The sequence below is a fragment of the Notolepis coatsorum genome, assembly GCF_963971535.1.
Source record: "Notolepis coatsorum genome assembly, chromosome: 4".
Taxonomy (NCBI): domain Eukaryota; kingdom Metazoa; phylum Chordata; class Actinopteri; order Aulopiformes; family Paralepididae; genus Notolepis; species Notolepis coatsorum.
Window position 1 is genome coordinate 97721463 of NC_140168.1, and position 14225 is coordinate 97735687.

The 14225-nt window shown below is 41.8% G+C and overlaps 1 protein-coding gene across 8 annotated transcripts in view; it reads right to left on the bottom strand.

Annotated features, from left to right (window-relative positions):
* Positions 1 to 14225, bottom strand: part of clasp2 (cytoplasmic linker associated protein 2) — a 199473-nt gene that overhangs the window by 47243 nt on the left and 138005 nt on the right. For all 8 annotated transcript variants that reach the window (XM_084313566.1, XM_084313565.1, XM_084313564.1 and 5 more), the window contains 3 exons: positions 11674 to 11837; positions 7619 to 7697; positions 2568 to 2711 (listed from right to left, as the gene is read on the bottom strand). In XM_084313566.1, the coding sequence (XP_084169692.1) occupies positions 2568 to 2711; positions 7619 to 7697; positions 11674 to 11837 (387 nt within the window). The remainder of the gene's footprint in view (positions 1 to 2567; positions 2712 to 7618; positions 7698 to 11673; positions 11838 to 14225) is intronic.

Genomic DNA, 14225 nt, shown 5'->3' on the forward strand with positions numbered 1-14225 from the left:
ATTAAATAAAAATATACAGTTGAGGTTAAAATAAGAATATGACTTGGCCTGGAAAAAAAGCGAATTGCACGCTCCATGGTGACTCTTGTGTGCCCGGTAGATGCACTCCTGTTGGGGTTGATCAGAGGAGTCATCCATGGCTTCAGTAGATAGACCCGATCCCCTGCATTTAAGTGATATTTTAATTACAGATACCCCAGTAATAACATTACAATTTAATTAAATAAAATTAGGCCTGGGCCGTGCGTTCCTCCCGGCCACCGGCAATGACTTATCAGCCAAATGCAACGATAAACCATGATGCATTCATTCGGAAAAAGCTATTCCAAATGCTATTTATAGGGTTTGACAATAATTACACTAATGTCGCTATTTTACAATTAACTATAATGAATTACGGGTCATACCGAACACGTTAGTGTTGAAACTAATGCACGAAAGCTTGCAGTTTTCTTATTCTACCGCTTGGCGCCATATATGCACGGTCTGAGCTGTGCGTAGATATATGCACAATCTCAAGCACACGTTCAAATTGATAAGTCCGACACTTTGCTTAGAAATTATCGTATGCACGGTTTACGCACATAATCTGTGCGTATGCACCATTGATAAATGAGGGCCTGGTTCCTACTGAAGGAATCTATGTTTTTCAATGTGTATATAATGTATTGGTGGGTGACGGCATCTACTCAGACGGATCTATAGATCTTAAAAGTAGCCGGCAGCCAGTGTGTGTCTCCACGGTAGCAAGCAGGGTGTGTGAATGCCAAGGTCGTCAGCAGGTTTGTAACCAACACATTGATAAGCACTGAGAGCAGGCAGGTTTGGTCAGAGAGAACTAGGGGGAGTTTGACATCGATAGAACCATGCTAAAGGTGAAGAGCAGTTGCCATGGCAGCGCGTCACGTAGTAACGAGAAAAGGGAGCGGGCCCCCGTTGCTAGGGAGAAGACGTTATGATGCGAGTTTCTTCCGGGATATGTTAGTTTAAGACACGAAGCAGACGTGAGCAGAGACTTTGAAACGATCCCCCCGCTCCCCTCGCGGGGATGGGGGGAGGAATGGAGTGCCACGACAGGGAAGGCCTTTGGACAGCTAGGCCGCACGACCACCGAGCGGGGTGACAGGAGCGAGATTGTTAGAATAATGAATTTAGTTCCTTCAAGGACAATACAGAACTGTTTTCCATCTGGTACAGAGGCTTTGTTTTCCAAGAAAGGTACCACGTCTGCCAGTGTCGAATTCTTATGATTACGGATTGCATTAAAGGGGTTGACAAAGTTGTACAGCCAGTATGAGAAGGTCGACTTCAGAGAGAGAAATAAACACAATGCAGAAACTTCACGAACACAGATGACGAGGTGATACTGGCTGATTACAGAAACATCTAACAAACTTGGTGCCGTGACCCGGATTGCAGATCGAGATTAGATTAGGTTGAGACAACGATGCCAACGGTTGTTAAAGATAATGGGACTGGAGACGGTGCAGTGCCAAGGCCATGAGAGAGGGCACCAGCGAACCGAGCAAAACCATGGATGCCAGACAACGGTGAAAAAGAAAAAACGTGAGTGTGTCTCACGCTCTGGGGTTTTAGCCTTATCTAACCTCGCGAGCCAATGAAAACGAACAGATATGCATCCGTAAAAATATGAGCGACACAGAGAAGGCTGTGTGTATTTCAGAGAGAGCGGCAGAGAGCATATAGGGACTTCTCTAAAAGGAAACAAAACATCTGTGATTTTTGGGGCTTCGGAGCGGAGCTTTAGAGAAAGAATGTCAACAAAGCCACAGAGAGAAAAACAATGGTGGCAGTGAGGCTGTGAGGGAGAGGGTATGAGAGAATGACATGAACAGACAGTGAACAGACAAAATGGCCACAAGGAGTGATCTGGGTGCCCCCTCCACGAGGAGGCTAACGGGGAGAGATAAGGGAAATGAGATATGGGAAAAGTCAGCCATCAGGCGAGGGGGAGAGAGACAACGGTGTACGAGTGTTGGCAACCAGAGAGACAACACAGTGGGTGTATGAGGTTTAACGGTGATGTATGGAAAACTCCAAAAAAAGCATTGACATGGGCCGAAGATGACTCTAGCCTTAGAGAATGAGTCTGCCGCCCTCTAGTGGTGGGAGGGGGTATTGCATGAATAGTTTCCATCTAGGAGGAGTAGGTCGGCACCTTGTGGCGGAGTGGGGTAGTGCAGGGAAATATTTAGATATAGATATCTGCTGCCATCTAGTGGTGATAGTGGAGCAGGGAGAGAGGGAATTATTATAATAATAATATTGATATACAGGGTAATTAAATAGAGTTTAATTATACAATGGATTAAATAAGAACTTCATAGAGAGATGAGGTGCAGTTAATTAAAGAGTTTAATTATGAAATAAAGAGGAATTAAATTTCCAGCTGCTCCTTCGCACACCTCAATAGGGTGGGCCAGGGCGGGGAGGGGGGGAGGAATGGAGTAGGTCGACTTCAGAGAGAGAAATAAACACAACGCAGAAACTTCACGAACACAGATGACGAGGTGATACTGGCTGATTACAGAAACATCTAACACTACCTTCCTGACGTCAGAGCTCTTGGGCTCCGTGGTCCAGGTGATGATGCGGGACACGGCCAGGCGAGTCTCGCTGGAGTTCACGAAGTCTGGAACCTCCATTTGCAACGTCAGAGTCTCAATGTACTTCAGGATGGCCACCTTCACCTGGGGGAGGACACACAGACACACACGCACACACATTAAAACAAGCCATTAGACAACACAGTAACCTTGTTCTGTATGGCCAAGAGTCACCTGCGTGTGTGTGTGTGTGTGCGTGTGTGTGCACACATTATGATGAACAGAGTCAGACACAAGAGTACGTCAACATTCCCAGCAGCATGTAGCGCCCAGAGAGGAGGAGCAGATCCAGTGGATCTCTGTGAAATGAATGATGTCTTGATGGATCCCTGTCTGGAAAATCATAACGTTGAGGTGACAAGGGGGCGGGGCTTACAGCACAAGGGGGCGGGGCTTACAGCACAATCAGAGTCATGCTTAGTACCGAAGGCAGGAGCGCAAACCAATCCACCAAGAACACAATAAAATGACAAAAGAGCAAAATAAACATTCAACACTGGCTCCAAAAATCCACAGAATCACTGCACTCTTCCTCTCCTCCACTCCTCTTCCACCTCTCTCGCCAATGTGCTCATCATTATTGACCAAAGCGCTTCCGAGAAAAAGAAGAGAAAAGCCAAACGTAGCGCGCGCGACTAAGAATTGCTCCCCCCCCGGAGCGCACTGACCTGGGAGGATTGGTTCCAGGCTGCGACCTGTTCATTCAGAGAGCAGGCGTGGCGCCGCCGCGGGGGGAACAATTTTACCCCGGACCCCCCCCTGTCTCGCCCGCAACACGAGCTCCGTACGGGCTTCAGAGAGAGAGAGGGAGAAGCACCGCATCAATCAACGGAGCCTAAAAGCACTGGCACCAGTGTTTGTGTTTGAGATTTTGGAAGAATATTTTGATTAGCATTTGTTAGCAATGCAAGTGGAAGTCAATGGGTTAGAAGGCAAAAATCACACCTAGCACCTTCCAACTGTTTCAATAGTCAAATACATGTTTTTAATGTTGTGATTTTTCAGAGACATGCTTTATAACCAATAGACTTCCACTAGCATTGCTAACAAACGGTAATAATTCCTACCTCCAGTATCTCCAGAACCAGAACACTGGAGTGAATGCTTAGTGGACGGACGTAAGTGAAGTAACCAATCAGATAAGCTTCTTAAAATAGGTGGAGTATCCCTTTAATAGAGGGGAAAGAAGGAGAGAGGGGGGGGGTACAGGACAGGAAGAGAGCAGAGAAGGGAAAGAAAAGGAAGGATAATCGGTAGGGAAGAGATGGAGAGAAGAGAAGAACACAGAGAGGTAAAGAGAAGCTAGAAGAACAAAGAGAGATGGAGAGAAGAGAAGAACACAGCGAGGTAAAGGGAAGCTAGAAGAACAAAGAGTTAAAGAGAAGCTAGAAGAACAAATAGGTAAAGAGAAGCTAGAAGAACAAAGAGGTAAAGAGAAGCTAGAAGAACAAAGAGGTAAAGAGAAGCTAGAGAGAAGCTAGAAGAACAAAGAGGTAAAGAGAAGCTAGAAGAACAAAGAGGTAAAGAGAAGCTAGAAGAACAAAGAGAGTTAAAGAGAAGCTAGAAGAACAAAGAGGTAAAGAGAAGCTAGAAGAACAAAGAGGTAAAGAGAATCTAGAAGAACAAAGAGTTAAAGAGAAGCTAGAAGAAGAGGTAAAGAGAAGCTAGAAGAACAAAGAGGTAAAGAGAAGCTAGAAGAACAAAGAGAGTTAAAGAGAAGCTAGAAGAACAAAGAGAGTTAAAGAGAAGCCAGAAGAACAAAGAGAGTTAAAGAGAAGCTAGAAGAACAAAGAGGTAAAGAGAAGCTAGAAGAACAAATAGGTAAAGAGAAGCTAGAAGAACAAAGAGAGTTAAAGAGAAGCTAGAAGAACAAAGAGGTAAAGAGAAGCTAGAAGAACAAAGAGGTAAAGAGAAGCTAGAAGAACAAAGAGGTAAAGAGAAGCTAGAAGAACAAAGAGGTAAAGAGAAGCTAGAAGAACAAAGAGGTAAAGAGAAGCTAGAAGAACAAAGAGGTAAAGAGAAGCTAGAAGAACAAAGAGAGGTAAAGAGAAGCTAGAAGAACAAAGAGAGTTAAAAAGAAGCTAGAAGAACAAAGAGGTAAAGAGAAGCTAGAAGAACAAAGAGGTAAAGAGAAGCTAGAAGAACAAAGAGGTAAAGAGAAGCTAGAAGAACAAAGAGGTAAAGAGAAGCTAGAAGAACAAAGAGAGGTAAAGAGAAGCTAGAAGAACAAAGAGAGGTAAAGAGAAGCTAGAAGAACAAAGAGGCAAAGAGAAGCTAGAAGAACAAAGAGGTAAAGAGAAGCTAGAAGAACAAAGAGGTAAAGAGAAGCTAGAAGAACAAAGAGGTAAAGAGAAGCTAGAAGAACAAAGAGGTAAAGAGAAGCTAGAAGAACAAAGAGGTAAAGAGAAGCTAGAAGAACAAAGAGGTAAAGAGAAGCTAGAAGAACAAATAGGTAAAGAGAAGCTAGAAGAACAAAGAGAGGTAAAGAGAAGCTAGAAGAACAAAGAGGTAAAGAGAAGCTAGAAGAACAAAGAGGTAAAGAGAAGCTAGAAGAACAAAGAGGTAAAGAGAAGCTAGAAGAACAAAGAGGTAAAGAGAAGCTAGAAGAACAAAGAGGTAAAGAGAAGCTAGAAGAACAAAGAGGTAAAGAGAAGCTAGAAGAACAAAGAGAGTTAAAGAGAAGCTAGAAGAACAAAGAGGTAAAGAGAAGCTAGAAGAACAAAGAGAGGTAAAGAGAAGCTAGAAGAACAAAGAGAGGTAAAGAGAAGCTAGAAGAACAAAGAGGTAAAGAGAAGCTAAGCTAGAAGAACAAAGAGGTAAAGAGAAGCTAGAAGAACAAAGAGGTAAAGAGAAGCTAGAAGAACAAAGAGGTAAAGAGAAGCTAGAAGAACAAAGAGAGGTAAAGAGAAACTAGAAGAACAAAGAGGTAAAGAGAAGCTAGAAGAACAAAGAGGTAAAGAGAAGCTAGAAGAACAAAGAGGTAAAGAGAAGCTAGAAGAACAAAGAGGTAAAGAGAAGCTAGAAGAACAAAGAGGTAAAGAGAAGCTAGAAGAACAAAGAGGTAAAGAGAAGCTAGAAGAACAAAGAGTTAAAGAGAAGCTAGAAGAACAAAGAGGTAAAGAGAAGCTAGAAGAACAAAGAGAGGTAAAGAGAAGCTAGAAGAACAAAGAGGTAAAGAGAAGCTAGAAGAACAAAGAGGTAAAGAGAAGCTATGAGAACAGAGAGTTAAAGAGAAGCTAGAAGAACAAAGAGGTAAAGAGAAGCTAGAAGAACAAAGAGGTAAAGAGAAGCTAGAAGAACAAAGAGGTAAAGAGAAGCTAGAAGAACAAAGAGGTAAAGAGAAGCTAGAAGAACAAAGAGGTAAAGAGAAGCTAGAAGAACAAAGAGGTAAAGAGAAGCTAGAAGAACAAAGAGAGGTAAAGAGAAGCTAGAAGAACAAAGAGAGGTAAAGAGAAGCTAGAAGAACAAAGAGGGGTAAAGAGAAGCTAGAAGAACAAAGAGGTAAAGAGAAGCTAGAAGAACAAAGAGGTAAAGAGAAGCTAGAAGAACAAAGAGGTAAAGAGAAGCTAGAAGAACAAAGGGGTAAAGAGAAGCTAGAAGAACAAAGAGGTAAAGAGAAGCTAGAAGAACAAAGAGGTAAAGAGAAGCTAGAAGAACAAAGAGGTAAAGAGAAGCTAGAAGAACAAAGAGAGGTAAAGAGAAGCTAGAAGAACAAAGAGGTAAAGAGAAGCTAGAAGAACAAAGAGGTAAAGAGAAGAAGAACAAAGAGAGGTAAAGAAGCTAGAAGAACGGGGGAGGGACAGGTGTGGATGAGGAGGCAGAGGGGGGAGGGGTGGAGCTCGAGGATCAAGGGAGTGTGAGGAGTCTGGCAGGAGAGGGGAACAGAGAAGAGGGGGAGTGTGATATTAATAGGAGCAGAGGGGAACAGTGTGATATTAATAGGAGAAGTGTGTGATATTAATAGGAAAAGAGTGTGATATTAATAGGAGAGAGGATAAGAGTGATATGAATATGAGAGAGGAGAAGAGTGATATTAAAAGTGAATCACACCAAAAACTATCTGGATGGTTATTACTCTGGGTGAGGGGGATTATTTTTAATAAATACATTTGATTAATTTATATGGGTGAACGTGAGGAACAAAATTGTAAAGCTCTTTGGATAAAAGCACCATATAAATGCACCATTTACTATTTTGATGTAACAGAACCAGCAAAGAAGTAAAAGGTTTAAGAGATACAATGGGAGGGGAGGCATGTTGGTGAGGACAGGGGGAGGCATGGAAGGGGTTAAGTGGGAGGAGCCAGGCGTGTCTGGACTGCAGAGGAGGAGAGGAGCGTGGAAGAACAAAGGATATGAGAGGAGGAGGAGAAGAGGGGGGGTGATATTGGTAAACAGATGAGGAGCCATGGATGGAGGAGGTGTTTGATAGGAGGAGAGGAAAAGAGGGGAGTGTCCAGACTGGAGCAGCGCAAAGCCAGTGGAGCGGGTTAATTGGAGGCGTGTCAGTCGCTGTCCAATCAGAGTTCAGGACTCGGGGTGGGGTAGGCGGAGCCAGCTTTGGCAGGCATGAGGTCATACCAGTTGCAGCAGTTACCATGGTTACCGAGCCCCATGGATTTTACACCCCTCCCTCCTTCCCACATCCCCTCCCTCTAATACAGGGGAGGAAAAAAAAAAAAAAAAAAAAACACACACACACACACACACACACACACCACACACACCCACCCACACCCACCCACACCCACCCACACACACACCCACACACACCTCAAAGCACATTAACGCTATAACATCCAACCACACCAACACAGTCCTATGCCTGACCTATAGACACAGAGAGACACACACAGAGACACAGAGAGACACACACAGAGACACAGAGAGACACACACAGAGACACACAGAGACACACACAGAGACACAGAGAGACACACACAGAGACACACACAGAGACACACAGTATCACCAGGTGACGTGTGAGTCACCTTGAGGTTGGGGGTCTGCGTCTGGTCCACAGTGAACCTCATCAGGATGTTGAACTGAAGGTCGTTGGGGAAAGACTCTCTGCAGGACAAGAAACATGCACAATAATTATAATAACAATAATAATATATTAGATTTGTAGGGGCGCTTTATATTTGTGGAACAAATCTCAAGGCGCTACAGTGTAGAAGAACATACAAACTAGTAAGACATTTTTTTTTAATAAAAAGGAGGACTAAAACTAGTAAAAGAACATAAAATAAGAAGGGCTAAAACTAGTAAGAGTAAAATAACATAAAATGTGTGGAGCTAAAACTCAACAAAAGGCTCTAAAAGAAGTGTTTTGATCCCCGGGCTGTGCTCGCAGATGAGCAGCAGAGCAAAGCCAGTAGAACTCCTGCTCTGTTCATGATGAGAGATCATTGGCTCATAGGGCTTTTAAGGTCCAACATGTTCTATCTTTTCAATAATTGTATATGGATTCTTTCAATGTGTGGAACACGTTTTTTAACCCTCTCTGCTGAAAACAACAACAAGTCCAAAATCGTTCTCCCACTGAAATGTGAACATCGCTTAACACATTCCCTGCCACACTTATATCCATCAATCTTTGATCACTGCCACCACTCTAAGCCTATGGAGATGTTCACCTTCTTTGCAGGGCTATAACTTTTTAAATTGTATTGCTAAATTGACATTACTATGGCCCATTCAACATCGATTATCTATCGTTCAGGATGTAGGAACGTTTTATACGGAACGGTTCATACGAAAATACAGTCTAGAACAGTGGTCACCAACCTTTTTAAGCCCAAGATCACTTTTTTTTTTTTGGTGAAGGCAAGATCTACCTATTGAAGCGTTGAAAGAAAAAGACAGCCAAGATTGCACTTTAAACTAAATTACTTTTATTTGCCTGTATTCTAATTACATGCAATGCTTTGGTCCAACATTAAAACGTCAAAGTAGAACTATTATGTACTTTCTCAGTCAGTGCTAAGTGCAGTCATCTTATGCAGCATCACTTTTCACATCAAAACAAAAGTAGAACTGTAATGTGGACTTTCTCATATTATTAACATTGACAAACATATTTACAATTAGCATTTTATAAAGTAGAACTGTAATGTGTACTTTCTCAGTCAGTGCTAAGTGTAGTCAGTGCTAAGTGCAGCATCAGTTTTCACATCAGAACAAAAGTAGAACTGTAATGTGGACTTTCTCATATTATTAACATTGACAAACATATTTACAATTAGCATTTTATAAAGTAGAACTGTAATGTGTACTTTCTCAGTCAGTGCTAAGTGCAGCATCACTTTTCACATCAAAACAAAAGTAGAACTGTAATGTTTACTTTCTCAGTCAGTGCTAAGTGCAGTCAGTGCTAAGTGCAGCATCACTTTTCACATCAAAACAAAAGTAGAACTGTAATGTTTACTTTCTCAGTCAGTGCTAAGTGCAGTCAGTGCTAAGTGCAGCATCACTTTTCACATCAAAACAAAAGTAGAACTGTAATGTTTACTTTCTCAGTCAGTGCTAAGTGCAGTCAGTGCTAAGTGCAGTCAGTGCTAAGTGAAGCATCATTTTCACATCAAAACAAAAGTAGAACTGTATGTGTACTTTCTCAGTCAGTGTTAAGTGCAGCATCACTTTTCACATCAAAACAAAGGTAGAACTGTAATGTGGACTCTCAGGGTAAGATAAAAAAAAAAAAAAAAAAAAAAAATTTATTTTTTTTTATTTTCATGGAAAGATCTACAGGGACAGTCTCAAAGATCGACCAGTCGATCAAGATCGACGGGTTGGTGACCACTGGTCTAGAATATAAATATGTTTTTATCGTTTTCTGCAGTAATTCCTAGAACGTGAGATATAGGCATAAACGCATATATAGATTATCAAATGCCGTTTGTTGGCGTTACACAACTGTACATGATCCTAAACGTTATGACTGATCATGCGCGGGTGAACGGGGGGGGGGGGGGGTCGTTTATAATTCCGTGATCATCGGTAAATGCTTTATGTAGTATAGGTGATATATTGATCGGAGCAGTTTGCACGGATAATAATAAACAAACGCGCTGAAAATTACGTCAGCGTCCTCTTACCGTTGGCCGGTGAGACTGGAGCAAAAAGATCCTACTAATTTGACGCCGATCGAGTCGATCCATTTCCGGTTTGTATAATCATAATACACGGCCAAATTGTATCGATTATTGCGTTATGGCAGCGATCGCTACACACGAACGTGTGTCTACAGTCCCGCAACAATATGCGAGTGGCTGGGACGCATTTCGGAGACGCACCGAGATCGACTCGCCCATTTCCGGTTTGGCAACTCGCCGATCATCCTCCAGGGGGCAGTATTGAAGCGTTGCAGAGTTGTGCCGGCTCACACTGCATCAGACCAGGCTCCGTGAGGGAAATATGAATAACATGGCGAAAAAATTAAATATGATCTCAATAACGTTGTACGCCGTGGAATGGCAGAATTAGCATGAACTTGAAACACGTTGTACAACGTTTTTGGCGCAGGATGTGTTAACGGAGTAATCCCTGCTTCGAGAACCCCCCCCCCCTTGTGTCATTGTTTTAACGTAGAATAGTTGACCTTCTGACCATAATAATTTTGTATGTATAGATGTCGTTTCTGGAAGAGTGGGATTTTGGAAGGAAAGTAAAACCTTTTTGAAACGTTCTTTCCCCATCGTAGCTCAAAATAGAGGTTGTGGAGACATTTCACTTTGACTTCTACAAACAATAACAGATGTAAACAAACGTTCTATAGCTTCAGAATGCATACAAAATGTAAGTGCATCACAAGGGTAACTGTCCCGACATGTTCTTCTACTCAGTGTTGCCACAGACATTGCCAAATTAAATTCAAGGACTTTTAAGTACTTTTCCAAGCACTATTTTTCATTTTCAAGGATGTCACTCAAAGGATACAATTCACTTTTAAATGCTGTTTTTTTAACACTTTGAGTGCCGGCGACGTGTTATGTCGTCTTTTCATGCCCCCCGTTGAGTGCCGACGACGCAAATTGTTGTTTGATTTTTTTATTATCGATCTGAATTCATATTTCATCAACCGAGTCTCCCGTTGGTACAGCAGAGACTCTAGGAGCTCAGATGGGAAAATACCGCCCCCTATCGTCTATCCCTGTGTAACTGCAGGCCATTCGATTATACTGTTGGATCTGTGTGGGGGGAGCCAACTGGCTCCATTATGCTGGCGAGGGATCTGATGAACATGGAAGTGATCGCGAGTTGGAAAGCAGCCTGGAATATATATTTACAGCAGCCAATAATCAATCAAAGGTAATCGATTTATCAGCTCGCTTCTATAGCGTGCATAAGTACACATATACTATCGATAATCTAGCGTTTATTTTAAAACGATTCATAAATAGGCCGACAAATAACAACGTGTCTAGTGTATTCGAGAATATTCCAATAAATGCCGTTTATGAGGGAATCTTTCTATTTTCCGGAAATTTTTGAGAAAACGATAGCTTTTCGAAATGCTATAAAAAGGATATGAACAGATTAAAAAACAATCCGTTTCGACAATGTTGACTGCAAACAAGTCATTGATAAGCGACGGGCAGATTAGACACATAGCCATAATTTAAAACATAGATTATGCGTTTTTAACGCTAACATTGAAGTGGATGATGGCACTCAAGGACATTAATCAACGTTATGGCCGGCACTGAAAGTGTTAAGCATCTTCTTGGCCTGCTTGGCAGCTAGAGCAAGCTAGAGCATCACACACAAAGAAGAAATGAGGAAAAGCAGTTGGAGCGAGCGAGACAGCGACTCATCAGATTTAAAAAAAAATAAATAAAAAATAAAAACGATTTCTTGATTCAGAACAATTTGATCATGGATGAACAAAACATTCAATGGGAATGGTTGAATTTCAAGGACTTTTTAAGCACCTTGTAAAAAAAATTGGCTGTTTTCAAGGAATTCCAGGCCTAGATTATTATATTTTTTTGTAATAAAACCAAGCACTTTAAGGACCTTGTGCGAACCCCGTTGTACTGACCGCGTGATGTCCAGAGCTCTCTGCACTTTGGCCTGCACAGAGCCCAGCAGGTCGGCGCCCATCTTCTTCAGCAGCTGGGTGAGCAGCACGAACAGCCAGTCCTGCAGGTCCTCCTTGTGGACCAGGATGAAGTCCACCAGGGTCTCCAGGAACATGCTGAACACCTGCACACACAGCACACAGGGGGTTAACACGCTATGCACAGGGACCTGCACACACGGCACACAGGGGGTTAACAACACGCCCGCTACGCACAGGGCTGTTTGACCCACTCAACGTCCTCCTCCAGGGGTTAATAACGTTATCGGAGATAATAAACGCGCAAAAACAAGCACATAAACATGTTTTGTGGTGCTGGAGTTTCATGCTCTGCTGAGACACCTGATGTATATGAATGAATGAATGATCATTACATTTATATAGCGCTTTTCTAGACACTCGTAGCGCTCCCCACACAATGTAGGATGGAAATTGCCTCCTTCTCCACCACTGGTAGCACCCAACCTTGGGCTACAGGCTCAATGACTACCATACACTGGCACCCGGCACACATCACACAATGACTGTCATACACTGGCACCCGGCACACATCACACAATGACTACCATACACTGGCACCCGGCACACATCACACAATGACTGCCATACACTGGCACCCGGCACACATCACACAATGACTACCATACACTGGCACCCGGCACACATCACACAATGACTACCATACACTGGCACCCGGCACACATCACACAATGACTACCATACACTGGCACCCGGCACACATCACACAATGACTACCATACACTGGCACCCGGCACACATCACACAATGACTACCATACACTGGCACCCGGCACACATCACACAATGACTACCATACACTGGCACCCGGCACACATCACACTACACAATGGCTGAACGGCTCAGGAGACAGGGATTGATATCAGCCAATGAAGGGGGAGGGATGATTATCAGTCAGAGACCTGATTGGGAATTTGGCCAGGAATGTCGGGGAACCCCCTACTCTTTTGCGATAGGCGTCCTGGGTTCTTTAACAACCGAATTCAGTCATACATGTGTCAGTATGAATGTATCTGTTGTCTGAATGTGTCTCAGAACAGGATCATCCTGTTCCTGTCTCAACAGAGTCACAGTGACATCAAGCTCCAGTCCTGTATCTGGAAGTATTGATACAGTGCCCTGTTGTAGAGCTGCTATTGGTTTATGTTTTTATTTATTGTGATGTCATTTGTTGATTATGTTTGAATTTTCTTTTACTCTGTGGACCCCGTGTCTGTTAATAACGGTGATATATGATATGATATAAACAATCCCACCGTTCTCCCATGGATTTTGCAATACGGTGTTGCCGGGGCGGCGTTAATATCAAATGATATGAAATTAGACTGAAGCGATGAGATTTAAATTTAAATCACAAGCTGGTGCAGCGCTACTGTGACAGAAGCTGCCGTTTCTATAGATATGCTTTTCTAGAAGCTGTGTGTAGGATAACGCTGTTAGAAGGAGAACAACAGTGGGATTTTACCTTCAGCTAAACAGTCTCAACCGTTGTGGTGATTCTTTATAACAAATACCTACCTTTTTGTCTACTGTGTTTCCAGAAATATGTATCGCCATATTATTTGTAACTCTAGACAAGGAACAGGATGAATTTCGCACAACGTTACTTCATAATGCTGATATTGGAAAAAAAATTCGGATGAATATACCAAAGGTAACTTCATAATGCTGATATTGGAAAACATTTTAGGATGAATATACCAAAGGTAACTTCATAATGCTGATATTGGAAAACATTTTAGGATGAATATACCAAAGGTAACTTCATAATGCTGATATTGGAAAACATTTTAGGATGAATATACCAAAGGTAACGTCATAATGCTGATATTGGAAAACATTTTAGGATGAATATACCAAAGGTAACTTCATAATGCTGATATTGGAAAACATTTTAGGATGAATATACCAAAGGTAACTTCATAATGCTGATATTGGAAAACATTTTAGAATGAATATACCAAAGGTAACTTCATAATGCTGATATTGGAAAACATTTTAGGATGAATATACCAAAGGTAACTTCATAATGCTGATATTGGAAAACATTTTAGAATGAATATACCAAAGGTAACTTCATAATGCTGATATTGGAAAACATTTTAGAATGAATATACCAAAGGTAACTTCATAATGCTGATACTGGAAAACATTTTAGAATGAATATACAAAAGGTAACTTCATAATGCTGATACTGGAAAACATTTTAGGATGAATATACCAAAGGTAACTTCATAATGCTGATACTGGAAAACATTTTAGAATGAATATACAAAAGGTAACTTCATAATGCTGATATTGAAAAACATTTTAGGATGAATATACCAAAGGTAACTTCATAATGCTGATATTGGAAAACATTTTAGAATGAATATACCAAAGGTAACTTCATAATGCTGATACTGGAAAACATTTTAGAATGAATATACAAAAGGTAACTTCATAATGCTGATACTGGAAAACATTTTAGAATGA